The 26,690-nt window shown below is 38.1% G+C and overlaps 3 protein-coding genes across 4 annotated transcripts in view; 1 reads left to right on the top strand and 2 right to left on the bottom strand.

The window, feature by feature from the left end:
• The window catches only part of LOC112052046 (prion-like-(Q/N-rich) domain-bearing protein 25), a 44,084-nt gene extending 35,138 nt beyond the window's left edge, over positions 1-8,946 (top strand). The window contains exons 3-8 of the mRNA XM_024090946.2: positions 3,691-3,825; positions 4,102-4,239; positions 4,862-4,991; positions 5,623-5,759; positions 6,409-6,605; positions 7,289-8,946. Of these exons, the coding sequence (XP_023946714.2) occupies positions 3,691-3,825; positions 4,102-4,239; positions 4,862-4,991; positions 5,623-5,759; positions 6,409-6,605; positions 7,289-7,447 (896 nt within the window). The 3' untranslated portion in view covers positions 7,448-8,946. The remainder of the gene's footprint in view (positions 1-3,690; positions 3,826-4,101; positions 4,240-4,861; positions 4,992-5,622; positions 5,760-6,408; positions 6,606-7,288) is intronic.
• LOC112052045 (octopamine receptor 1-like) lies at positions 7,346-15,099 on the bottom strand. The gene is made up of 9 exons (XM_024090945.2): positions 14,939-15,099; positions 14,106-14,339; positions 13,025-13,292; positions 12,468-12,615; positions 11,575-11,663; positions 11,239-11,322; positions 10,591-10,694; positions 9,870-10,059; positions 7,346-7,484 (listed from the first exon to the last, which is right to left on the bottom strand). Coding segments are annotated over exons 1-8 (1,113 nt in total). The 5' UTR covers positions 14,940-15,099; the 3' UTR covers positions 7,346-7,484; positions 9,870-9,874.
• Positions 15,100-16,444: 1,345 nt separating this feature from the next.
• Positions 16,445-26,690, bottom strand: part of LOC112052049 (neurogenic locus Notch protein) — a 186,571-nt gene continuing 176,325 nt past the window's right edge. The window contains exons 23-33 of one of the 2 annotated variants that reach the window (XM_052881333.1): positions 26,217-26,425; positions 25,679-25,879; positions 25,100-25,268; positions 24,417-24,618; positions 23,835-23,991; positions 23,414-23,525; positions 23,006-23,122; positions 22,235-22,364; positions 21,489-21,602; positions 20,603-20,710; positions 16,445-19,501 (exon numbers count right to left, since the gene is read on the bottom strand). In XM_052881333.1, coding sequence (XP_052737293.1) covers positions 19,308-19,501; positions 20,603-20,710; positions 21,489-21,602; positions 22,235-22,364; positions 23,006-23,122; positions 23,414-23,525; positions 23,835-23,991; positions 24,417-24,618; positions 25,100-25,268; positions 25,679-25,879; positions 26,217-26,425 — 1,713 coding nt within the window. In that variant the 3' untranslated portion in view covers positions 16,445-19,307. The remainder of the gene's footprint in view (positions 19,502-20,602; positions 20,711-21,488; positions 21,603-22,234; positions 22,365-23,005; positions 23,123-23,413; positions 23,526-23,834; positions 23,992-24,416; positions 24,619-25,099; positions 25,269-25,678; positions 25,880-26,216; positions 26,426-26,690) is intronic. The other variant, XM_052881334.1, reaches the window with a different exon arrangement.

Genomic DNA, 26,690 nt, shown 5'->3' with positions numbered 1-26,690 from the left:
TTGATACCCATATTGTAGAAGTCCGATGTCGTGTAGAAACTGAAACGAGCGTGTGGATTTTATCCTACTGATAACAAGTTAGCCCGCTTCCATCTTAGATTGCACCATCACTTACCATCAGGTGAGATTTTTAGTCAAGGGCTAACTTGAACCAAAAATTCTTAGACAACTGCTATGTTGGATGACGTCAAAAAGTTAACCATCCATAACTATCATCGAAATTGAACTTTTATACAAAATTGTTTTTGATTTCATACTTAATCTACCTCTACTAATATTATAAAAATGTTTGTGAGGTTACCAAAATATAAGCCACGTTAACTGTAAGTGTTATAGGCTATATTTTAACGGGAACGGGAACTACACGTGTGAATGTCTGCTAGAAATATTAAAAACCTAGTTTGGTTACATAATTATTTCTTTACAGACAAATACACAATAGCCCAATGGCGGGGATCGTACCTTAAACCGCTCAAATTTGAGTCCGGCCTCCATCGCAGAACTGTTAAGGCTTGCTAGGTTTTAAATCAGCAACCTATTGTAGTAATAAACAATTACGGTACAAGCACGTGTATTAGTCGTATTGTTCCGTACCGCAATATAAAAGTGAAAGCATGACGTTTTGTTCACTTGCGCAAGATCATGCAACATCGGCGAAATGGTTCACTTTACGAGCACGAATTACGTGTAGTCTCCTACTGTCTCGTTGGTTTAGTGATTAGCTTGATCCGTAATCCGTGGGTTCATAATGTAAATTACATTTTATGTGTGCTTCGTCTCATCATCATCATCATCATCATCATCATCATCATCATCATCATTATCATCATTATCATCATCATCGTCATCATTGGTCCAGGTCTGACTGGTGGGAGGCTTCGGCCGTGGCTAGTTACCACTCTACCGACAAAGACATACGAAATAATAAATTGTGAAGAGAAAAATACATAATATTGTCGTCCAATAGCGGCAGATTTAAAATGTCACTCTTTCTTTCTCTTCTCTTTCTTCTCTTCTTCATCTCTTTCCTTTTCTCTCGTCTCGAGATTGTGCGCCTTGCGCATCAGCCTGATGGTGAGGGGGTCGATCAACACTGCGCTTTCCGGTGCGGAATTGCTATTGTCCTGCTTAGTGCCTAATATACCTAATCGCCCATCGGCTCTTTGAACTATTGTCCTGTTTAGTGCCACTTCATCTTAGCGACGCATTGAGCTGTGTCGCCTCATGATTTGATCACACAGATACACTCTTACTATATTCCATCGCCCGTTGAGTGATCCTGATTCTTATAAGTTATTTGAACTTCATTAAACAAAATTGGCGAGCCATATCTGTCGTAGAACAAATGGCTGCTGGGGCAGGCGTGTTCTGGAGTGGAGACCGCGTACCAGCAAACGCAGTGTAGGACGCCCTCCAGCTAGATGGTCCGACGACATCAAGAAGGTAGTGGGAAGTGGCTGGATGAGGTAGGCGGAGGATAGTGTGTGGCGCGCTTTCGGAAAGGCCTATGTCCAGCAGTGAACGAATACAGGCAATGTCGATAGATTGAAACAAAATTATCATTAATACTTAGTTTCCCTGCAACTAAATGTAAATTAGGACTTGTTGCAGAACTTATTAATTAATTAATTAATAAGTTTTGCAACAAGTCCAAAGGAGGAAGCTCGAATACCTGGGTCATATAATGCGAAACTCCAAATATCACCTGCTCCAGCTTATTATCCAGGGAAAGATAAAGGGGGAACGAAGGCCTGGTCGTAGACGTACATCTTGGCTCAAGAACTTACGCCAATGGTTTAATATCAGTACCAGATCACTCTTTCGGGCAGCAGTGAACAAAGTTAAATTAGCCTTAATGATTGCTGACCTCCGATAGGAGATGGCACTATAAGAACAAGAAGAAATGTAAATACGAAATACCAAATTGACCTCAATAACACATTTAACTATATTTGTGTTCAGTTTGTTAAGTTTCATCATGCAAGCCCTTTTTGGCGTCAAACCTTAAAAGCGATTAATATATTTATCTAGTATAGTGTGAGTCAACAGCACCTCAGTGCAATATCGTGTCAGAGCAGCTACAAGTATTTACGATTACCTTATCAGTAGTTACCGTGAAATTGGGGACATACTACACATTACGAAAATTTTTTCTCATAGCACCGAAACTAAAGGAGCGTTTGGAAAGCAGGTCATCATTATCGGAAATACTGTCTTCACCATAAGAACACACGGGGCCTGTGCCCAGGACCCCCATTCTCAGGGGGCCCCGAAGGACTGACAATTTCTCTCACACATTTTTTTTCAAAATATTTTTGTTGGGCACATTACACTTTTGTCACAAATCAGTGATCTTATCAGAAGGTTTACATATATATACTATGCCATTATATCGATGACTGCGCCTATTCCTGCGCAGATATCCCGAAATAAACTGATATCGTAATCGTAAACAAAAAATTAGTATCATTAATGGCATATTATATCATACTGTATTTCAGAAACTATATTAAATGGTGACACTTCGTACAAAAATGTTAGTATAATTAGCTTTTATTACTTTCCTAAAGGGCTCCAAATTCTTGTATGCCCAAGGACCCCGGCCTAGTTTAAGACGGCGGTGATTATCGGCCTATTGTAATACAAGGACCAGGCCTTCCTTTGTATAGGAGAGGGTCCATGGAGCTTAAACCCACCAATCTGTTCTAGTGTGCTTAAGGTCATAATGTTTTCTCTGTAAAGACAAACAGGCAAAAGATAAAAATCATAACGACAAAAACGACGGGTTAACATGCTCTCTGAGAAACACATATGACACCGTGAGGGCAAGACCACTGCTTGTAGGAGCTATTTGGACCTTAAAACCTTGGAGTATTGAATCTTTAAACTTAATAATTCTTATACATTGAATTAAGATAACGAGTAACAGAAGACTTTCAAAAGATTTGTATAACAATATTATCGTGATCGGTACTAAACATAACCTTCACAAAACGAATGTTAATGCGAGTGTCCTTGAGTTAAAAATAAAGTAAATATACTGTAACAAAATGCAAACCGACACAGTAAATAATTACTGTATCATTGTACTCGTATCATTTAACACTCTAACGCCGAATAGAATAGAATAGAATACGTTTATTACTTCAAATAAAAATATTAGCGCGTCCAAAAAAACTTCTTCGACAAGACCAAATATTACATCATCGAGGAATTGATGTTTTTTCCATTTTTTCATACCAAAAAGTGCTGTGTAACTCTTTCAAAAATGCTCCATTGTTATTTTATATTCTGACGCCTCATAAGATGTCGAATCATGGGAGCATGTTTTAAAATCATGATTAGAAAAACCTTTGCCCAAAAGTTGCAGCCAAACAATTATCATTGCCAACTTTTTCTGATTTTTTTGGTCTTCGTACCCTAAAATTAACTTTGAAAGTCGATAAAAGACTGGCTAAAATTTACGGGGTTTCTCTTTGCTTAGAGTTTGTTTTTATTTCTCCAAAAGTTTTCAACTGGATAATATTGAAACTTCTTTGAGCAATATTGTCTTCCACCTTTTCCTTTATCATAAGCTCTAAATAAATATCCTTTTCTTAAATTCAGGAAACTACAGCAATTCGATACTGTCCAAAATGCTTTATTCTCTGTTTTGCACAACAATACTTATCCAAGGCTTATTCCTTCCAGGAAGGACGGGAAATGTCTGTAACGTGGACATAGACTGTCCTGACAACGCCTTCTGTCGACAGAGCAGCTACTGCGTTTGCAAAGACGGCTTTGTTTATGCAGCTGTGAATAGCACGCATAAAGGATGTTTGAAAGGTGAGTTAATATTTTATGGGTCACGAATATTTTACTGGTAAGACCTCCATCACTTTTTTATTGAAATACTTAGTACGCTAGTAGTAACATGGCGAGGTTTTTTTGTTTGATTAACTGTGTTTACAGTCAATTATACTAAGTGTCATGCTGAAGACGTATTTTTATACTTTTAAATTATACTTGGATATTAACATAAAGTTGTTAATAGAAATTTACAGTTTTAGAAAACAGTTTAAAATTGAAATTGCATTTTACTAAGGTTATAAATAATTCCAGAGGCTCGAATCGGAGAAGAATGCGTCCAGCACATACAGTGCCATTCGACAATGGGCGTTCACTCCGAGTGTATCAACAGCGTCTGCGCCTGCGCACCCACTGCGCATCTCGAGACTGACCGATGTTACGAGACTGCGGGTAGGTACGACACGAAGTCAATGTGTCAACGCATGTAACCTCCTACATTAGGGCCCGCTTCATTCCCCAGCATTTAGCGTCAATCCAAAAGGTTTCTTGTTATAATCCCGACTTATTTCTAACGGCTCGAATACTATTTGAAATATCCTAAAGTACATGGTGATCAGCATAACTATTATGATCGCAGTCACAAGAGGATGAGATTAATGTATAAAAAGGTTCTATTAGACATAGCTGTTTTCATGTCTTGGTTAAATTACCTAGTGGTATTCAAAGAGTTATTGTAGACAAAGATTGTCTGAGGAATCACTAACGTCTAACGTCATGCTTATTTCTGCCGCCGTAGGTCATTGCTGTGTTCTAGGCTATAGAGTATGTTGTATGTAGCACACTATTAAGCCTAGTATCCTTGCCTCAAGTCGATGGAGGCAGAATAAGATGTACGTATGAAGAGAGATGTAGACTTGATGTTCCTTGTATGACCTTGAAACGATTTCATTATGAGCAATGGTTTTCTGCTTAACTTCAGGTGTAACGTCTTGTCCCACCTACAATAAAAAATCTAAACAGTTTTTATCTGATCTGTATGCCCTTGAATAATATATAATGTTTATCGTTCTAGTAATCGGTGAACGTTGCGTGGTGGATCAGAACTGCTTTCTAGGAGAGATTGGTGCGGAGAGGCAGGCGTTCTGCGTGCGTGGGTACTGCACGTGTCAGTTGCAGTTCAGCCCGAGAGACAATGGGACGAGGTGTGTAAACTTATTTACCCTTGCAAAGAAAAGTATTAAAGATCAAGTCAGATCTATCAGAATACGGTTAAAAAGGCGCGTTTCTGAATACGATTTTGACGTTTATTCTTCTGATGAAATCTAGAAGATATTTTTGGTAAAACATGATGAATCAGTAGGTGACAGAAAACAGAGAGGTTTGCAGCTTCTTATGAATTGTTTTATTTTTTATTTCCGCATTTCCGTCGTCTATCGTCTACTAGTGGACGTTGAATACGAATGAATATAAAGATCAATCATCAAACAGAAAAGAACTTGTTGTATAAATAATAAAAAATCTGTAGAGTAATTAATGCATGTTACTCGAAGATGTAAGTCTATTTGGCTGACTCGCTTCGGTGCGTCTCGATTAGATTCACGTGGTTTGTCTTTAAGACTAAGGACGAATCATAATGTAAGTTGAATGTTGAGGGTAAATTGTTTCAAGTTTCTCGATTATTACAGGTGGTATTAAGATTTATTATTTATGTTATTGTAGAGGGGAGGTATCAGTGTTGGTATTAATAACAGGGTATTTGATGACTTGAGCCTAGTTGTTTGTGAGGCAGCGTAGACGACGTCACGCATTTTCAATACTGTTTAATCTTTCCAGGTGCGTACGCGACGCAGTGCTGGGTGAAGCGTGCGAAGATGAACTACAATGCGCAGGAGTGGGGCTGCAGTGTCGCGGCACGTGCCGTTGTAGAGACAACTGGGTAGCTTTCCAGGATATTAACGCATGTGTTGAATGTAAGTTTTTGTTTTATTTTAAACAACTGACATCATAGACAATGCAGTTTAAGAAGCGGATTTGAAAGAGCTAGGTCCTACCCTACAATACTCCATTAGGCCTAACGTTTGTTAACAACCCATAATCGGGTCACTGCTGAGTCTCCTCTCAGAATGAGAGGGGTTAGGACAATAGTACACCACGCTGGCCCAATGCGGATTGGCAGACTTCACATACGCAAAGAATTAAGAAAATTCTCTGGTGAAGGTTTCCTCACGATTAATTTCTTAAAATGCACAAAACTGAAAAGTTGGAGGTGCATGCCCCGGACCGGATTCGAACAAACCCTCCGGAATCGGAGGCAGAGGATTGTCGAATATTCGTACGACAAAATATAGAGCAACAGGGGATGGGAAATTTGTCTATATCTCTCGTCTGTAGCTTTATCGTGGTACGCATCTGAAAAATAAAACATTTCATTTAGCTTAGTTTGATTTCTAATTTGGTCCAATTGATGTATGATGTTTTTATGATGTATTTTTTATTTTTGCTAAATTAACTTTTATTAAATTCTAAAGAATTGAAAAAATGTTTTCGTTACTAATAGCTATAAGTGTTAAAGCACTAAATGGCTTATCTTTACTGAAATGTTTTCTTTCCCTCTTCCAGCTGCGAAAGCCCTCGAAGACCCGTGTCAATACGACGTCCAATGTGACTCCCTGGCTGGAGCTGCCGAGGCTCCCTCCCCCGGAGCCGCCTTGTGTCTGGGAGGAGTGTGTACATGTGCGTACGACGCTAGAGCGGTCGGGAACCCGCCTCGTTGCTGGCGCAGGAAACGACCAGGACAGGATTGTAATAGGGATGAGGTAATTCTAATATTAGGGTTTACTGTACTTTTAACAAGGGCGTCACATTACCTAGATAGTTTGACAGGGTGAATAGTTCTTAGGCTTAAAGAATGGGAAAACGACTCTCTAAAGCCATCTCTTCATCATTAACAGCCGACGGACATCCACAGTTGGATATAGGCCTCTTGCATGGACTCATCCAAACACAAGTCGTAAACCGCCAGCATTCAGCGGTTTCCAGCAACCCGCAGTCAACCAAGGGTATCTCATATGAGACTTAAACCTTAGAGAGGCTTAGGTCTTGGAACTGAGTTTGTGTTTGTAAAAAGAGTGTGATTAGTTATTTTCGTATATTCTTAATTTCGGATATCACTAAGAAATCAGGGACCTATGTCTTCGTGTCTTTGCATGGTTTCAAATTCACCTTGCAGTCAGTCAAATGCTTCATATTATATAAATGAAAAATGACCAATTTTAAGCACAATTTATTATAAATACCATATTTACATTGTCGATGTTTATTCAACTTACATTATAATTTTTAATAGTTAGATAATCGTGTTTAGCATTCAAATTAGCCATCATAGATCTTATAAATTAAGAAATATTGTTTTGAAAATATTTTACAATTTAGCCACTATTCTATGCGGCTAATTTGTGCTAATCTAAGCCTAGCATCACATTTTAAATTATTTTCCTAGGAATGCGTATCAGAAGAAGATGAGCCAGGATATTGTCTCTCAGGCCGATGCACCTGCAAGACCTGCTCACCGGATGCCAGAGATTTCGGCGCCGCTAGTTCCCTTTCCCCGCCATTAGCCGCCGCCATATTGTCACTTGCCGCCATTTTCTCGCTCTAGCCGCCATTTTGTGACGTCACCACGCCATCTTGGTAACCTGAAACATGAAAAGTATATTAACCTATGAGTAAATAATTTTTCATGTTAAGAAGTTAAGAAACATCACAAAATGTTTTATTAAGATTTAAATTTTAATAAATCCTGAATTTTTGTGTAAATTTTTGTATCTTGTTCAAATATTGTGTAGCTAAATATTGTCTATCGCCACTTCTATTTAGTTTAATTACAGTTCCTAAATAAGATAGTGGTTATTGTTGTAAAATTTTATTATGTAATGATTGTTATTGACTTGCTTTAACAGACTTTCTGTGGATTGAATCTGTGGACAGATTGTCTGTGGACTCCTGTTTTTAACTTTGATCTGCATTATTTTTTATTGGACATCCAGATTTGTTTTGTAGTTTCAATGAAATTTCATTGTTTTTATTAAAACAGGTGTAATTTTCCACAACTTGAAAATGTTTGAGATCTATCTTACCTAGGTAATTTTAACTTGGATTTCAGCAGTTAATTTTTATTTGATTAAGTTTAGTTAAGTTTAAAAGCTGCTTAAAATTATATGAAAAATAATTTCGGTATTGCATAGTAGGTATTATAAATCCTTTAGCTATTTTTAATTTAATTTTAAAATAAAAATTGTATTGTTTGGTATTTATTTGCACAAAGTGGCAGCTGCGTTGTTTTTGTTGGTAATTTTCAAAGTTTATGATTAAGTTGTAAATAATATTACTATCGCTGTTATTTGTTGTTGAATTGTATATTTTTAATTTATAGACCAAGAGCTGATGCACCATTTGTTCAATGGGTATAAAATGTTATATCAGATTAATAATTTCTACTAATTCAGGTTTAAGACATCGATTAATCCTAAATGAATACGATAACATTCCTTAAAGACTTTTACAGAGATTACATACTGGCCACTTTATTAGATAAACATACTTTCAGATATAGAAGTCTTTTTTTTTATTGAGAAAGAATACAATAAGGAACTTGAGCTAACTTATCCTAATAACTATACAACTATACTAGAAGTCTTGAAAAAATGTATTAGGTAAACTTACTTACTGATTTGGTCTATATGTTTTCAAATATATCGTGCGTTTTTTGGGTTGAATGGCGAAAACATTCAGCGTCTAATGGCTTGAATATTTTTTATGAATTTATCATAAAACAGATTGTACACTAGCTCTTGGCCTATTAAGCGTAGTTTGTATTTACGAAGTTTTCTTCCACTGACACTGAGACAGTATTTTTTGAGTGCAATTTTCGATTTTTAAAAAGGTCCACATAAATGCGTTACATCTTTAAACGTCAAATTATTATTGAAAATAATATAGACGCAAAAGTCAAGACGCAACTTGAAGTTGAAAGCGCATGAACTATGGACTAAATATATTTTTAAAGACAGATACGAATGGGTAGATTTATGCCAAAGAGAATGTACACGAGATAATCGAACGAATATTATGTAAATAAAGAATAATATTTATTTTCAATTTGTTGTGTTTTTGTTATTTAACAACCATCTTAATTGAAAGTGTCCAAGTGTCTATTTTTTATGTGGCTTTGCATCGGATTGCTAAATGGGAAACTTTAACTTGTGATAAAGCATCACTTAGCAGTGGAAACTATCCAGAGTCCTGGGTTTGGCACCTATTTGGCACATCGATTAACTACCTATCTAAAATCGCAAACGCCTTGAAAATTAATAAATGTATGGGAGTGACATTTGGTGTCGACAGATCACGTGATCAAGATAGTGATCATTCACATATTATTTTTATTTTTCCTAGCGTTAGCGTTTGTAGACTGTGTGCTACCTGTCTAGTAATCCTACTTGTAAGTGACGCTAACATGCGACCAAGTGAAGAGAGAAGAGAAAATAGACAAAATATCGTCCATGGCGGTGGAGCTGTCCCAGTACCATCTCTTTCGAACCAACGCAATGAAAGAGATAGCATTATTACCGGTTGCATCGCTATTGGTCGAATTTCTCTCCACCAGATTATCTCGTTGGTCGCGACAAATACGTTTTTATCTCATCACGATATATGTCGTTGTTGCATCCTAAGCCTACAAGACCATTAATAGACATGAGATCTGTTAACCTTCTAACGAAAAGGTTCCTTACCGCCATCAGGGAAGGCCGCGACCAATCCGCGGTAGTCGTCGAAGGCCTTGCCCGGATTGCCGCATATAAGTGCCCATAGACGATTCATATCAGGAAGTAGACGCCAGGGCAAACCGCCCATCAGTCCTCCACCTCATCACTGGTTAAAACCGTAAACCGTATACTGGTTATAGACCGTTTTTACGGCAGGCGATATATACCACGGGCGGAATTTTAATACTTGAAACCGTTTTCGCGACCCCCCCTACGGGTTGTGAGTGAAGGATAGTTGAGATCTCTTAACCCTACCTCAGTCAAGGTCTGTGCGACCGCTGCGCTAGTGGTATATCTTGCCCAGAGCTGGTGTGGCTGTGCTGCAACACGCGGCGCACGCTGGGCGAGGCGGCGGCGTACACGAACGGGTTGAGCGCCGAGTTGACGTAGCCCAGCCATGAGCACCACGCCCAGGAGCTGTCACTCACGATGTCGTACAGCGCATCTATAGAAAAGAGAATCAACAACAAATAAATATCAGTGAACGAACTAGCTGAAGTGCCTATAGGCAGGCCATATTGTTTGTCAAAGAACAGCTGGCCTATTTACTATTTTGGTCTTTATTAATCAATTGAGAAATGTCATCTACCTACTGTATCACATCCACCAGTAGGCACCGGATGACATTTGTTACATTAAATCTCAATTTCGTTTAAGTTAACTAAGATACGTCAAAGTTAGTCAATTGAACTGCAGAATAGACATGTCATGACAAGCAGATTCTGACGTGAAAAGTACCTACCACCTAGTAAACGCAGTGTTGGTCGTCCTAATGATCATATGATCCTTAACGTTTACTGGTACTTAACAATGCAAATCACTGACGTTAATATGGCAACCCTTGCTAAATAATACTTTTAGAAAACCGACAGACAAGCCAATGGACCAAAACCTATCTAAACCCTTCTTAGTAAACTTCTTCGTCTTTGAAAACGCTTCTCTAATGTCTGACGTGATTTAGTGAACAATCTCTTACCTAAAGGTAATATAACGAAGTACGGAGTCCAACAGACGAAGAACAGTGCCATCAGCATCACAATCATGCGGGTTGCTCGACGCTGGCGCTCTATGAAGTTGCTCCTAGATATTTAATTAATATTAACTTAACTCAAACTTCTTCCACGCAGGGTATGACTGCAGAAATATGGGAAGAAAGGACAGCAGGTAATTTATTCATAATATCCTATAAGTATCATCATCATAATCAGTCGATGGACCTTGACTGCTGGACATAGGCCTCTCCCTCTTGCCTCCCCCCATGGACCTCCAAGCATGATGGTCTTGAGCCGCCAGCATCTAGCGGTTTCCCGCCATCCGCGACCAACACTGCGCTTTCCGGTGCAGGGTCGCCATTCCAGCACCTTGGGACTCTCAACTTCCAACGGCTCTTCGAACTAATCCCTGCCTGCCCATTGCCACTTCAGCTTCGCGACTCGCTGAGCTATGTCAGTGACTTTGGTTCATTTGGTTTGGTGCTATAAGTATTTATATAAGTAGACATTATTTTGTTTATCTCATTTAAGTAAGTAAATTATACTACGAACAGTGCTTGTTGCCAGTGATGACTTACGGATCCAAAGCTTGGTTGCTGACTGTAGGCTTCTTATATATATTATAAACTTACTTGTAGCTACATTTTCCTGTAGTGGGTTCAGTACAGGCCATAATGCGTGCTGCCGAATTATTTGGTGCTTTAGGTGTTGCATCGCTATAAGAAGAGAAATAAAATTAGGTAAGTATCTACTCTTTTAGAAGCTCTTGTTCAAAGAAATATGGAATGTCATTTAGTTCATCTCCTACCTGATGAATGAATATTTTCGTACATAACACACAGATAAAAGTTAAAGCGGTAAAATAATTATATTCAAATTGATAAACAAAGAAATTATTTATGAATAGGTAAAAACATTATTTTAATTTAAACTAACTACACAAATTGAATAATAGGTAAATAACTTACACAGCTAAATTCTGATTGGTGTCAGTTTTTACGGAAGCGCTTGGAGACGCCAACTTTGGCGAAGATTTATGTTGTGTCTGTTGTGACTTCTGTAATAAACGTAAATATCTGTTTAAAATATAATAAGGAGCCACTCCTCTCACCACTGTCTAATACGACTATACAAATGGTTGATACCCACTTAAAGTTAAACTTAAGATCATTATCGATAAATCAATATTAAAACACTGAGTCAAGATCATGTTCGTGGGTACGTAGAGTGAGAACATTATCAGTTACTGTCACCGTCCATCCTCGTAGACACGTAGGATGAACCCGTACTGAGTCAAAATCATGGTCGCGGACACGCAGAGTGAGAACATTACCAGTTTCACACAGTGCGGCGACAACGTCCGTCCCCGATGCGCACGTATGTGCGACGGCGAGGCGAGTGCGCTTAGGATGAACCTCTACTGAGTTAAGATCATGGTCGCGGGCACGCAGAGTGAGAATATTACCAGTTTCACACAGTGCGGCGACAACGTCCGTCCCCGGTGCGCCGATATTTGCGGCAGCGAGGCTAGTGCGCGCAGGGTGAACCCGTACTGAGTCAAGATCATGGTCGCGGGCACGCAGAGTGAGAACATTACCAGTTTCACACTGTGCGGCGACAACGTCCGTCCCCGATGCGCACGTATGTGCGACGGCGAGGCGAGTGCGCGTAGGATGAACCCCTACTGAGTTAAGATAATGGTCGCGGGCACGTAGAGAGAGAACAGTACCAGCTTCTGACAGTGCGGCGACACAGTCCGTCCCCGATACGCTCGTATGTGTGGCGGCGAGGCCTGCGCGCGCAGTATGAACCCGTACTGAGTCAAGATCATGGTCGCGGGCACGTAGAGTGAGAACATTACCAGCTTTTGACAGTGCGGCGACACCGTCCGTCCCCGGTGCGCCCGTATATGCGGTGGCGAGGCGAGTGCGCGTAGGATGAACCCGTACTGAGTCAAGATCATGGTCGCAGGCACGTAGAATGAGAGCGTTATGCTGAAGAACACGTACCTGTTGACCAAGGAGTTACCCATCAAAAGCGAACTGAGGAAAGTTTCTAACTTGTGCATTTTATTTCTTATTATTCTCCACTTTTTCTATTTCATTTATCTTCGTCATGCTCCTTAGAATTTGTGTCAATCTTGGCGACAAGCAGTATTGTTACTTTTAGGTGGGAAGAATGTAGGTTACTAATAGTGGTAATGTTCAGCTTGATCGGTACATGGTCAACGAGTTATTGTTCTGTTATTGGTGATCGAGGGCCCCTTTATATATTTTTTCACAGTTCCATCAAAATAATCCTAAAACAATTGACTATAGATGGCTTAGCTGCCATTCTCGTATTCATTTTTAAAAAAATATTGGCTTGCAGTTAAGGGGCGAGTATTGATTAAATTAATTAATAAAATGGTTTACTTACCAAATATTAGTATTAACGTCACAAGCTTTTTCCAACTCCCCTGGATTTAATGCCTTTGGGGAGGGAATGAAAGCGTCTGGCAACGCTACCAGAATGGAAACTGGCCAGACGAGAACTGACAACGTCCTGGCAGTCTTGGCCCGCCGCGCTCGTGCCAACGGCGCCGTGATGCCAGAGTACCTCTCCCAGCCAAGTACGCTTAGCGAGAGGATAGACGCTGTACAGCATAGCACATCTAATGTACTCCATAGTGCGCAGATTATGCGATCTGAGGGAAAAATAAATACGTATTACCAGCCTATTTTTTTACAGCTCACTGGAACCCTCCCTCCTCGTAGGAGAGAGTTTAGGGAGCTTAGATCTACCACGCTACTTCAATGCAGACTTATGGTGATAATGTTAAATTCTTTAACGACCATTACGATCGATGGCATAATGTGCTCTTCGAGATACGGGGAGTAATTTCGCTGAAGGCATAATGTGCTCTCCGGGGCACGGGGGAGTAATATTTTCGACGGCATAATGTGCTCTCCGAGGTACGGGGGATTAATAAAGTGCATGAAGTAAATTTTGTGGGTGGCTTACCAGAAGACACGAGATACGAGAGAGAGACATTATCACCATACCTACCTACTTTATACTTAAGTATTACAAAACTTATTTCAACGGTCCCCACAGGTCCAGGGATCTCTTCTTATAGGAAAAGGGATATAGAGCTTAGACCTACCACGCTGCGCCAACGCGGGTTATGGTACCTACGTAATGATTTAGGTAAGTACTTCGTCGATATCAACCCTCACTGCTGAGTTCGAGTCAGCTCTCAGTTATGAGAGGGATTAGGCCAATAGTCCACTACGCTGGCCCAATGAGGATTGGCAGACTTCATTACACAGAAAATTAACAAAATTCTCTGGTAAGCAAGTTTCCTCACGATGTTTTTCCTTCACCGTTTGAGACACGTAATACTTAATTTCTTAAAATGCACACAACTGAAAAGTTGGAGGTGCATGCCCCGGACCAATCGGAATCGGAAACGACACGGACGAGATAAGAACGCCATGATTTACTCGTAGGTACTTACTTAAATTAAAAACAAATAGCTCTCTCATCGCAGCAACGGGTAACACCGCCACGCCCACCAGGAAGTCAGCCATCACCAGGCTCATCAGGGGGTAGTGCGAGGGGGCCCTCCGCACCCGCCAGAGCGCCACCATCACTGCCAGGTTGGCGAACACAGTGGCACTGGTGATTGCCAGCAAGGCGGTGCCAGCCGTCCACCAGCCAGTGCTCGTCTCACCGCGCGGCTGCAACCACACTATCCACTGGGTAAGATCTATCCTAAACTATTCTAAGACTATATACGTGCATGAAATTGTGTGTAGTGAATGACCCTGATTTCTGTAGTCTGGCTGTGGATTCGATTCCCAAAGCTAGAACTTTCTAGCTTTGGGAATCGAATCCACATCCGAAAAAAATAACGCGATTTTTTTACTGGCATAACCACTTAGTTATGCCAGTAAAAATCGCGTTATTTTTTTCGGATAACCTTGTTTTAGATGTTTATAGCTCTGATCATATTGAAACATTGCTTAGATGTAGTTTATACCTAATAATTTACCTGTAAGAAACAGCATGAAAATTCATCCATTGGGAATTTGTTTGTTTGTGTTTTTTTTCACATTTTTTTAATGTGCAACTCGATTTCATGTATATTGAGAATACTTACAAACTAATTAATTGAATATGTTTGTCCCTTTCGATCACGACCTGTCAGAAACGCAAACACTGAGCGGCCGGCCTTTTCTTTCTTTTTTTTGTATCAAATCAGAAGAACAAACTTATAGGTGCCTTCTAAAAAACTCCTAAAACGGGCAACTTACTAATACTGATAGAATTAGTATAATAAAAACTTACTTGCAGATAAAACAATCCTCGGTATAAATCAACTTGAGTCACATATTACAACTAAGTATTCATTCACTAAATTACACAAACCATGTCATAATTTGATATGAACAATTATTTACGAGAAAATATTACATCGATTCAAATAATCATTTAATAATTAGTAGACATATCATGTTGGAGGGTAGAATGTAAATCTGTCCCTTTGATTAAACAACAGCTTATTTTTAATTGGCTTTACGGCTCTGAGTTCGAGCTCTTTTTTTGAGCCAGACAATACCATAGATATTTATTACAACTTTTTAAAAACGTCTGTACCAAACGCATGGTGGTTCTATGAGTGATTTATGTTAAAAATGTAAATAAAATAATTAAATTGGACTAGTAGTTTAGTGAATCCAAAAAAAAATATTTATTTGGTCTATTACTTTTGGCTTCACAGCTGTTAAGCTTTATTATTTTGGGTAGATTAATTGATTAGTCGGCACTGATATAAATAGATCTAGTAAATTCGCAGGCATCTCAGGCTCCAAACATACCTTAAATTCGCTCAGTTTATGTAACAGCTTAGACCAATTACCATAGGACCTGCTTCGCTATACGTTACGCCTCTGTCAAAAGTTTAATATCACGATTTAACGTGTATAAACTGCGTCTATAGAATCGATGTTTCAATGTGTTAAAATTACACGTGTGTGTATTACGATTTAAATAAATATACCTAGTTGTGTCTAGATAAAGGATATAGTTTACCTCTTCCCTATTAAAAAACAGACAATTTGGTGGTGGATTTGAGTGCGATACAAGTCCAGAGGTCTGAGGGTATGTATCCTCACGTTTGCCACAACAAAGGGATTTACTTAACTCCTAAGTCCCTAAGATATTCGTTGCTTGTGCTACTTACGTAAGGAGCTTGCAAGTATTACTTACTACTGGTGCAGCATACGTAAAATAGATGCCGTATACTTATTAATGATTGATGATGATGCACAACAAGCTGCACCATCAGCTTGTTGTGCCGTATAGAAGCAACACCATGTTACGGAGCTTGTGTATTATTACAACATGGTGACTGGTGGTCCAGGAATTATGTAGACTTGCAAAAGTCTACATAATTCCTGAACCACCAATTTTTTTACTTTATTTAAAAGTATTTATTTATTATTTTAGAGGAAAGCTATGATTTTATATGGAAGTTTGTCATTATAAGTTAAAGGGATTTTTTATTAATTAAAGTTTGCTTGTGACAATTTCTATGTAAAAAATCAAGTATCAATAAAATTGGTAGCATCAATGTATGGTAATCTTCGGCAATTTCTCCGGCAACTATGTAGATAGGCGAAGGCATGTCCTTTAGACAGACGGAACAGCGATACTGTTTGCTTAAAATACTCTATAGTGATAGCTCTTTCCTGGACAAGTTCTAAGATAATAGCTCCTACACTACCTACTATGAAATCGAATGGAACGTATATTAGAGGTAAATAGGAAACGCCGAATTGAGAGAAACAACTGTTTAAAATTTATTCCTTTATTGTCAATTATGGGAAAATATTTAAAAATTATTCTCCTGAAACTTTAGAATCTTACAATGAAATGCATTTCATAATAAAAATAATGATAAAAGTGTATTTACAGATGTCTTAAAAACTAAACTTTCCCTTATATAATAGTTTATTACAATTCATTATAATTGTAAGGCACCACGAGATTGACAGTGTTTTGTGCCTTAATTTTACATTTGTTTAATTATTTAGTAAATAACTCTTTTTAACAATGTGCCAAGAATTTTTTGAGCCTAAGTAGGTATTTTATTTACTAGAAACGAGGGCAGGGTCTTTGAACGTAGGTACATACAATTTTGAATAAATATCGCAATTAAAATAATAGAAAAGCAATCTTTGAGATGTGAAAGACGAAAGTAATAAATATTATATTTTTTTATTCAAGGTATTTTTTACTTTATTGTACTATTGAATTCCCAATACCCCCTTAAAATTTAACGGAAGTACGTTACAAATATACTCTGAAAAAATTTGAAAGATATTTTGTACTTTTTAAATTTTGCTAAATATTTTATTTTATTTTCTTACTATACTTTATCTTAGAATGCATTTAAAGGAAGCACGCGTTTCGATTTATTTACGTACCCTACTTATATCTATTAGTAATACACATTATTAATATTATCACTAAAAAGTTTTTAAATCAGATGTTTATTGAATCTATGAATTAACTTTACGCACCATAAACATTTTAAATTATGACATTGATAGAGTATAATGTTGCCATTATTCAAGCAAAATTTCTACTAAAAATCATAATTTTGATCAAAAATATTTTAGTACAGATGGTTAATTTTGAACTTTATTTAAAACTTGATTTTGTTTTTAATTGGTTAACAATAATTTAGAATCTTAGTACATTTGACACAACAAATATCTTATTCAAATTGTACTCCATCAAATCAAAACTTTATGAAAATAGGCCGTTTAGTCACATCATTTTTGCTTTCAAATTATTCAAAAACTTGGCTCATTGGCACATAACAATGACACAGTGAAAAAAATATAACTAAAAATCTATTTTGAGAAAAAAAACTACGAAGATCGAACTTATTCGAGTAGTTTTCAATCATTAAATATTAATTTTAAATGATAAAAATAATATTTACAAATATGTAGGCGCAGCTGACATGAGATGGATAGCAGTTTTAAAAACTTAGCTAACGAGAATAGTACAAGAGCTGATGAAATATTTGACAAAAAGTATTTTATACTGTATTTAAGTATATAGTTATATAAAAAAACTTTACTCAGAAAATTCATCAGCTCAAAAACTAAAATATTTACTTATCAAACAATATATTACAAAATACATGAAGGCAAATTTGACAATTCTAACAAAATTGAGCATATTGGTCCCAAGGTTATGTTTCATTTAAAGCGAACAATGGAATGATGAGATCTTACTGTACGATGTGAACGTACTTTTGGAATACATTTGTTTTAAGGGGACTGAAGGTGTACTAGTTTTTTAACGCGTTTATACGCCTTTACTAATTTTAAGTTTATTAATTCAATTTGTTTCTTTTTATGGCCAAAAACGCTAATAAAGGCTATAAGAGTAATCTTTATGGAGTATTTTTAATATCATGATAATAAAAAACCTTAAGTCTCCTTTAAACAACATTTGGAAGCAATATTGGAATGATAAAAAAAGCGGAAGATATAACAAAATGTTCAAAACTCAACTGAGATTGATGCCCGTTGAAAAATATATTGTCATGTATATAAAAGTAAGTTACACATAATAAAAAGTATAATTACACATAATGAGATTGTTTAAATATAAAAACAAACATAAAACAAGAAATAAAAAAACTAAAAATAAAATAAAAAAGAAGCAGGCGTCAATCAAAGTCAATAACTTAAAATTATAACCTAAAACCTTAACCTATAAAATTTACTTAAAATTAAAAAAAATCTACATACACTACAGTACATTACAAAATATTACGTGCTAAAGAATCACACATAAATAATTTCCTTTCACGTCATTACGCAAAACAATCTCATATGTTGATACATAATTCCCATTTAAATATTATTTTATTTTTTTAAAACACAGCGTTTTTTTTATAAAACAATGAATAAAAAACACATATTTAACAATAACAACTATTTAGTTCACGGCGTCCGTGTTACAAATCTGGTGTATTTTAATTTGTTTTTAAAATCTATTGAAGACCATCAATTTATTGGATCTAAAAAAATATTTAAAATATTTATTTTTAATTTCATCCAATTTTTTTTGGAATGATCTCCTACCAAAAATACACCTAAAAGGCTACATCAGAGTATATTGTCATTTCCAGTGCACTATGCTAGTTACGTCATGGCTATACAAATCAGTCTATCATCTACCTACGGCACCCTAGCACCTTGAGATTTCCAAACTTTAATACAAGACACAAATAACTATTCTATGAATTTTAGCACATTTTTCAATACATTGTGTATCATAATAAAGTTGTAAAAATAAAACTACCACAAAAGTAGAATTTTATAAAAGGGCAACACCGATTTACATTTGTCTTAATAATAATAATATCAAAAGTGTTCAAATCGTTGATTGTTAAAAACATTTTACATTAGCTGTTAAACTTTGACAGTGAATTTAATAATATATTGACAAATTAAAATGCAAGATGAACAGTAAATTTTATGTCAATACTCATTGGCTCAAACCAAAAAGAATAATTTAAAAAAAAATAGAAGAAAAGGTATATTCCAGTCACAATTTTTGTAACATAAAAATCATACTACCCTCGTAAAGTAGTACCTTTTGTTGACTATGTAATTTAATACATAACAGATTATATATAAAACGCTTCAGTGGCACCTTTGTTTGTCTGTTGTATGTCGTTAGGCGACAAGGCGGCGCGGTCCGACCAATCCGAGTGGGGGGACTGAGTGAGCGGGGTCTGCGGCGAAGGGGTCGACCAGTGATCCGGGGACTCTGGCGAGGGGGTCGGGAACGTGTCTCCCATACCCCAACTTCCATAAAGACCTGAAAAGATACGGAATTTGTTACAATTCGAACCTCAATAACAACACCGTTTAAACCAGTAGTGAGTCTTTGCCGACCGGAACGTCCAGAATTTCGCCGCATTTACAATTTCAATTTCCATAAATCTCTTTTCAATGCACCCTTACAGTTTCATCATGACCATTATATAAAAATAAATTAACACAAAAGTAGCCATTATCCAGTTATTACTTCAAATTCAACTTGAATACTTTATTAAACAGACCTAATTTAGCTTTAGTTTAGCATTAGTTAACTTAGCATTAACTTATAATTAGATTGGTTGTTCCTCCAATAAGTTTTAATCCACCGTCAGTTGGTCGGACTTAAGTCGAGTGGATTCGATCCAAGCTCTATTTATATGTTAAATGTAGGTATATTATAATAATCAACAAAAGTTATTACGACATTAAAGAATAAGCTTAGTGGTTCACTGGATGTCAATTCAAATTCGCCAAACACATTTCGCAGGTTAATCATTAGTAACCTGGTCAGCCAAGTATGACTGGCTTGTTTTATTAGTTTCCTTGCATTTTCTTACTATTTATTGTTTAGTTTTTTCTATTAATTTTTGATTATATAGTTTTAGATACAGAAATACATATTTAATTTTTTTTTTGCTTTTAATTAGGATGCTTTAGATTTATATTTAAGTTGTAAAATATAAGTATTTTGTTTTGTAAAATTATTAGATGAAAGTGGTTTTGCAAGCAATGTTTGCTTTAATACGATTTTGCATACGCTAAGCATGCAAAAGCAAAAGCAAAGTTGATTTTTTTGTATGTGTAAAAATATGTAAAAGTCGCTAGCAAACTTAATAAATAAATAAATAAATTAATTGATTTATGGACTTTTATGGACATCATTTATTTTGTAATTATGACATTTTATTAATTTAGTTTTTTTTATTATTTTCGTTTAAATGTATTTAATGAGATAATATAATAACATTCATGCACCGGATAAGGTAAAATGTATAGGCTGAATTCTTTTTGTACCATCCTGTTCGATATTTTTGTGAATTCATTCAATCATTTTACAAAAAAAATCGATATAACGAAAAACAACGGAGTGGATCCTCACCAGACATGAGGTTCGTGATGGCGGGGTGCTGCGCCCCCTGCACCTGCCCCAGCGCTGCGGCGTGCGTCATCACCGCCTGCAGCTGAGCGTTGTGCTGCCCGTTCGCACCTGAGGGACAAGATAACGCTACAGTAGAAGTACTAAGTATGACGGCCTCCGTGGCGTAGTGGTATGCGCGGTGGATTTACAAGACGAAGGTCCTGATGATTGAGCGTTCCGGTACGATGCCGTGTAGAAACCGAAAGGGGTGTGGATTTTCATCCTCCTTCGAACAAGTCCCGCTTCTATCTTAAATTGCATCATCACTTAACATCAGGTGAGATTGAGAAGAGTCAAGGGCTTGTTGTAAAAAATAAATAAAAAACATCAATCTATTAGTAAAAGCAGTAGGGCTTTTTGTAACAGAGACAAGTATACATACAACAAAGCGCTACTTTTTATCTAAACCAAAAATTAATTAAAATCAATTTGGCTGTTACGCCGTGAAAATTCATCAGATAGACAGATTTACTAACACATTTATAACATAAAAATAAATCGCTAAATGTGAACGACTGAAAGCTAATTCTGTTTTTAGAATATTCCTTGAAGTACGACGATGATCTTTACGGAGTTTTTTTTGAGGATAGGGGTAGGGTAGGGGTAGAGGTACATTTATATTCATCACATTAATATTATAAAGGCAAAAGTTTGTGTGTAAGTATGTTTGTTCCTCTTCTACGCTGCGGCTACTGATGCGATTTGGCAGAAATTTGGAACGAAAATAGATTTTACTCTGGATTAACACATAGAGTACTTTTCATCCCGGCTCAAAAATTCATGGTTCCCGCGGGATTTGTGAAAAACTGAATTCCGAGGGTAGTAGTTAAATAAAAGAGATACTAACTGAGGTGCGCGAGCGCAGAGTAGGCGGCGGCGTCGAGGTGGTGGTGGCGCAGCGCCGCCATGTGCGCCGGCGACGTCGGCAGCGACGGTCGCGACTTGCCCGGCGACGGCGAGCCTGCACGCGGTACATGTTGGTTAATCTTACAAATAAATACAAAAACTAATCTTGATTTATAAATATAATTAAGAAAAAATATTTGATTGTATAAAATAATATACCAGCGCCATCTTCATTCATTGCAAACAGAATGTAATTCAATGTTTTCGTTTTGTTCCTCATTTTTTGTGACACCGTGCTTGTGGACGGACGTATTGCCTACCTTGCTAATAATATTTTGGATACTAATATATTGATCAGTTATATCCATCGAGTTGTTTTAATAGTTCAAAACCCACTAACCAATAATACATTTACATTAGAAGGAATAAAGAAAATGCCCAAGTTGTTCATACTTTAAAGTACAAGATGTTAGTTAGCTCTTATAGCTTGGCGAATTCGTTCGTAACACCCCTGATGGTCCGCGCGGAGGGGGGGTAGCGATGCCCCGCGCGCACGGCTTCATACCCGCGCAGTTCTTTCGTCTGGCCCGAGCGTTTATTTATTTATTTATTTACGTACACTTACAATATACATATAGAGACATACACAAATAATACATAACTAGCTCACATTGACTTATACGTACATCTATGTAACAAAACAAGTGCACACAACATTCACTAAAAAAAAAGAGTGAAGTAACATACCTATATATGCGTGCGGCGAGGTGGTCTGGTTGCTGTGCGTGGGCGAGTGGTTGGAGTAGGGCGGCGAGAGCGACGCGCCGAGCGCCCCGCCGCCGTACTGCAGCGTCTGCCCCGTCTGCGGACACACGTACTGTTGGCTGTTAGCACCGCCTTTGGTACACTGACTCGGAGCTAACCGAGTGGCTTAGTAGATGAGTTTAAAGGTAGAGGATCCCAATATAACCAAAAAAATCAGTTGTCTGTAAAGTCGGTTTACTGACGATAGTTGAACGTGACAACGTCATAAGAAATAGTGATGGAATCGAAAGAAAGTGTTCGATTTTCTAGAATACTGTTTAAAAATCTTCATAGACCAGAATATACTTTATTTCTTGTAAAAAAAGTTGGCAACCCTGTCATCGTTTTTCGAGTGTGCAGCCGGCTCCATCAAATCGTTGTCACGTCAAAATATATTGTAAAAAGAGGGTAGTTTGAGACGAACAACAGAGCGATAACGCTCGACTTTTCTTAATCATCTGTCGGCTCGTATTGGATCATCATCGGCCGATAAACGTCCATTGCTGGACATAGACCTCTTGTATAGACTTCCAAAAACCACTGTCTCAGGCCGCTAACATCGAGCGGCTCCCTCCAACCCAATTGATGTTGCTATACATATAACTGGTTAAGCTTTATTGATGACTTTGGTTCTTCTGTGACTTCAGAGGCCTATAGTTAACGCCCAAGTCACACTCAGACATTACACGTATAGTAATAACGTATGAAGCATACCTTGACGCAGTCGTCATAGCTGGGCGGCTGCTTGTGCTGTACCAGCTGCTCCACAGCCGGGAACTGCGCCATCGCGTTCGAGTACAGCGACGTCGCGTCGTACGGCGACGGTAGGTCCTGGACATTATACGTGGAATTTAGCGACAGGGTATAGTTATTTCTGCCACTATCAAAAGAGTGCCATTGTAACACAAGTGCTAACTCATGCCATGGGACTAATCCGAACGGCATACTAATAAATCGAAATAGGCCAACGCGTGTTACATTGGCTAAATACGTACATAGGCATACAATATTTTTTCTACACTCTCTCTACATGAAACAAATGGAAGAGAAAATGAGGTCGGGCATTTTGATCTGAATCTGGGCATTGCATGGAAAAATCAGATGAATGAAGAAGATGCATACCTGTAAATTTTGCAGCGGTGATTCGACGGGACTCAGGCTGAATCCCAAACTTTCTACGCTTTGTGGCACCTCCTGCGCCACCTTCTTATTGTTCTTTTTTACGCTGGGCTTCCTGTTTAGACAAAATAACAACATCAGCTGGTAAAATACGAATGTGTGAATAACATTACAAGACAACGCACTATAGCGCTTACAGTTATTTGAGGCAAATTTGCCGCCCTCTGAAATCTGCCGCCCTAAGCTGCAGCCTACTTAGACTACCGATAAATCCGCCACTGATTCAACGCTAGAATTTCATGACGTCAATTGTTATACCTGTGCGACAATTGTAGTGATAGTCGTACTTAACTTCCGAGACGTCGAAACGTTTGTATTGGGCTGTATTAATTAATTAAAAATAATTTTCTCATTTTGAACTTACCGCCTTATTTGCGTGGGCTGCATGTTATTGTCGTACGCCTGCTCCTGTGGACTGTCGGGGCCGGGTTTCGCGCGCGCCTTTTTGGGCTTCCCCTTGCTGGCGGTCGAGCTGATTACTGTCGGCTGACTGATCAGATGCGGGTGGGGGTTCGGTGAAGCTGGGGGAAAACATGAGATGTAAAAATATGAGATGAGCTGATGATGTTAGAGCTGTGAACAACATGGATTTTGACAGTTCTGCGACAAAAAAAAAATTGAGGAACCCTCAATTTTAATGACTTTTTAAAATATTAATAAAATGTGTTTACGTCATTATCAAACACTTATAGTCTCATTAATGTTTCAGTTGAAACATGTCCAAAGGAAGATATTACCAAATTAAGCTTCATTACTCTAAGCATACAATATCCAGGACTCCGTTATTAAATAGCAGTTAAAAAAAGATTTTTTATGGATGGAATAAATACAACTTTTAATTTCGAGTAATTTACTCCTCAAGATAGAGTATTTAACTCTTTTTTAAGTTTACAGTAATTTAGGCGTTGCACGATAATCGAGACCAATAAAGAGTTGGAGAGCTTACCCATCAAATGATGGTGTTGCGGCGGCCGAGGACAGTGCTCGTCCAGTAGCCGCACGATGTCGTCATGCATGCGCTCCTGTGCGACGTCCCGCGGCAATCTGTCCATGTGGTCCGTGATCTCTCTGTTCGCCATGGCGTCTAGCAGCGCTTTGCAGGCGCCGTACGAGCCTTCCCGCGCGCCGAGGAATAGTGGGGTCTCGTCCTAAAGTATAACATAAAGAAATTAGGTGAGATTTAATGATTGTTGAATAACTCTCCCGATCTCCGTCTTATTTTGAAAAACTTTTCATGTCGTCATCGGTCTACACAGACCGACTAAAACCCCATAATACGGTTCAACGCCAGAAGGCCTAGAATGGGCGTCACAAAATATCTCGAGACTAAAAAGCCAATTTGTCGATCAATAATGTCGAAAATATTATCTATTAATATTTGGGATTCCACTGCTATTTGTCGAAAACATGTATTTCTTTTCACGAGATAGATAGTTGACGCATCCTAGGCCTACACAATCACCGTGTGGGGTTTTAGTCAGTATAAACCCGGAAGAACATTAGTCGTAATTTTAGCTTAGTAACTAAATAAGTGCTCTACTCTTGTAACATCTTACCAAATCTTGTTAGTTTTAAAGGAATTTCTTAAACCTACACCCGTAGTCACAAGTCCGAAGCTCTGCTCCTTACCTTGTCATCCTGTGCGTCCCTGTTGGCGCCGTGGACGAGTAGTACGTTGACCGCGTCCACGTTGTTGACGGCAGCGGCCCAGTGCAGCGCTGTCTTGCCGCTGTTGTCCGCCGCGTTGATGTCCGCGTCGGCGTTTATTAGGTCCTCCACCATGCCTTCGATCGCGAGCCTGTTGGGTTAGCATGTTTAGTCCTCATGTCCTTAACTGAAGTCATTATCTAAATATTTATATAATTAATTATGCAACTCTTTTTGACAATATTTCACAGTAGTCTACAGCGTAAACTAAACTCGGATATGGCGCTTGTAAGTTCAAGGGAGTACGGAGTATGTAATCCGTTCTGCTCACACAATTTGTAACAATAATTTTCATTATATTAGGTAATTCTGTCAAAACCCTGGCACGATTTTCAAAGAACGAAATATACATGCACGCTAGTGATACCATTGTAATGAAGTTCTAAAAGTCCCCATCAATCCTAACAAAGACCGCAAATTTTAGCGAAACGGTCGATTTTATGATAAACACAGCCACTTTAGGGTAATTTGCGCGGACTAACAATGCTATTATTAGCTTACCTCGCAGCCAATATAAGTGGTGTAGTTCCATCATGCATCCTAGCGTTGAGATTGGTCGCCCTGTTCCGCAGCAGGATCTGGAACACGCCCATGGCGTCCGCCGCGACCGCAGAGTGTAACGGAGTTCTGCCTGTGTTGTCCTGCGAGTTAGCGTCCGCGCCGGCGTCCAAGAGACGCTTCGCTGCGTCCGCGCGTGCGTATCTACACCGAATTGTATAATTCACTTATTTAATCAAAAGAAAATCGATTTGTTAGACTAAAAAAGTTATTGCTATAAAATATTCGTTGACTGAACATGCTTATAGTCCATCTAATCTTAATTCACATTTCTAATTTGAAATAAAGTTTCGTATAATGTTATCCCAGTGTCTCTACCCCCTACAATTTAAACACAATCAAGGATAGAGTGAACAGGAATCTTGTCTCTGTGAACTCATCTTTCTTAGGAATTTGGAAACCCTAAAACATTTGTATGCTCCGCGAGAGCATCATTTAGTATTCTTTTTTAATGTTTGACAAGTTTCTATGATTAACTGACCTTGCAGCGAGATGCAAACTGGTCTCTCCAGTCTTATCCATGGCAGCGTTGAGTTGAGCTCCTTGAGCCACCAGCTCCGATATGATGTGCGCTGTTTGCTCCTCTTCCACATCAGAGCCGGTGTCCAAGCCTCCGCCTCTGATGGCGGCCACCATTAAAGGCGTCATCCCGAGCGGACCTCTCGCGTTTACGTCTACGTGACCATCGTGCTGTAGGAATAACAATAAAAGTTGGTAAAATTGGCAGTATTGCGTTACTAATTGTTAACTTTTCTATTCCTGATAACTATTATTTAGCACAAAAGGTGTCCTTCTCTGAAATCAAAAATGCCAATGCCAAAGAAATTAAGTGTTCTTCCTCTAAATCAAGTTTTACTTAAGAAGAAAGTTAGCTTATAAACTTAAGGTCAGTTCTATCTTCAAATTGACGGACTGTGTTCGTATTCAAATTCCTCAAAATTAGTCGAGCGATTTA

Source organism: Bicyclus anynana, chromosome 4 (assembly GCF_947172395.1).
Source record: "Bicyclus anynana chromosome 4, ilBicAnyn1.1, whole genome shotgun sequence".
Classification (NCBI taxonomy): domain Eukaryota; kingdom Metazoa; phylum Arthropoda; class Insecta; order Lepidoptera; family Nymphalidae; genus Bicyclus; species Bicyclus anynana.
The sequence above is the reverse complement of the archived record's forward strand: the minus strand, read 5'-3'. Positions and strand labels throughout refer to the sequence as shown.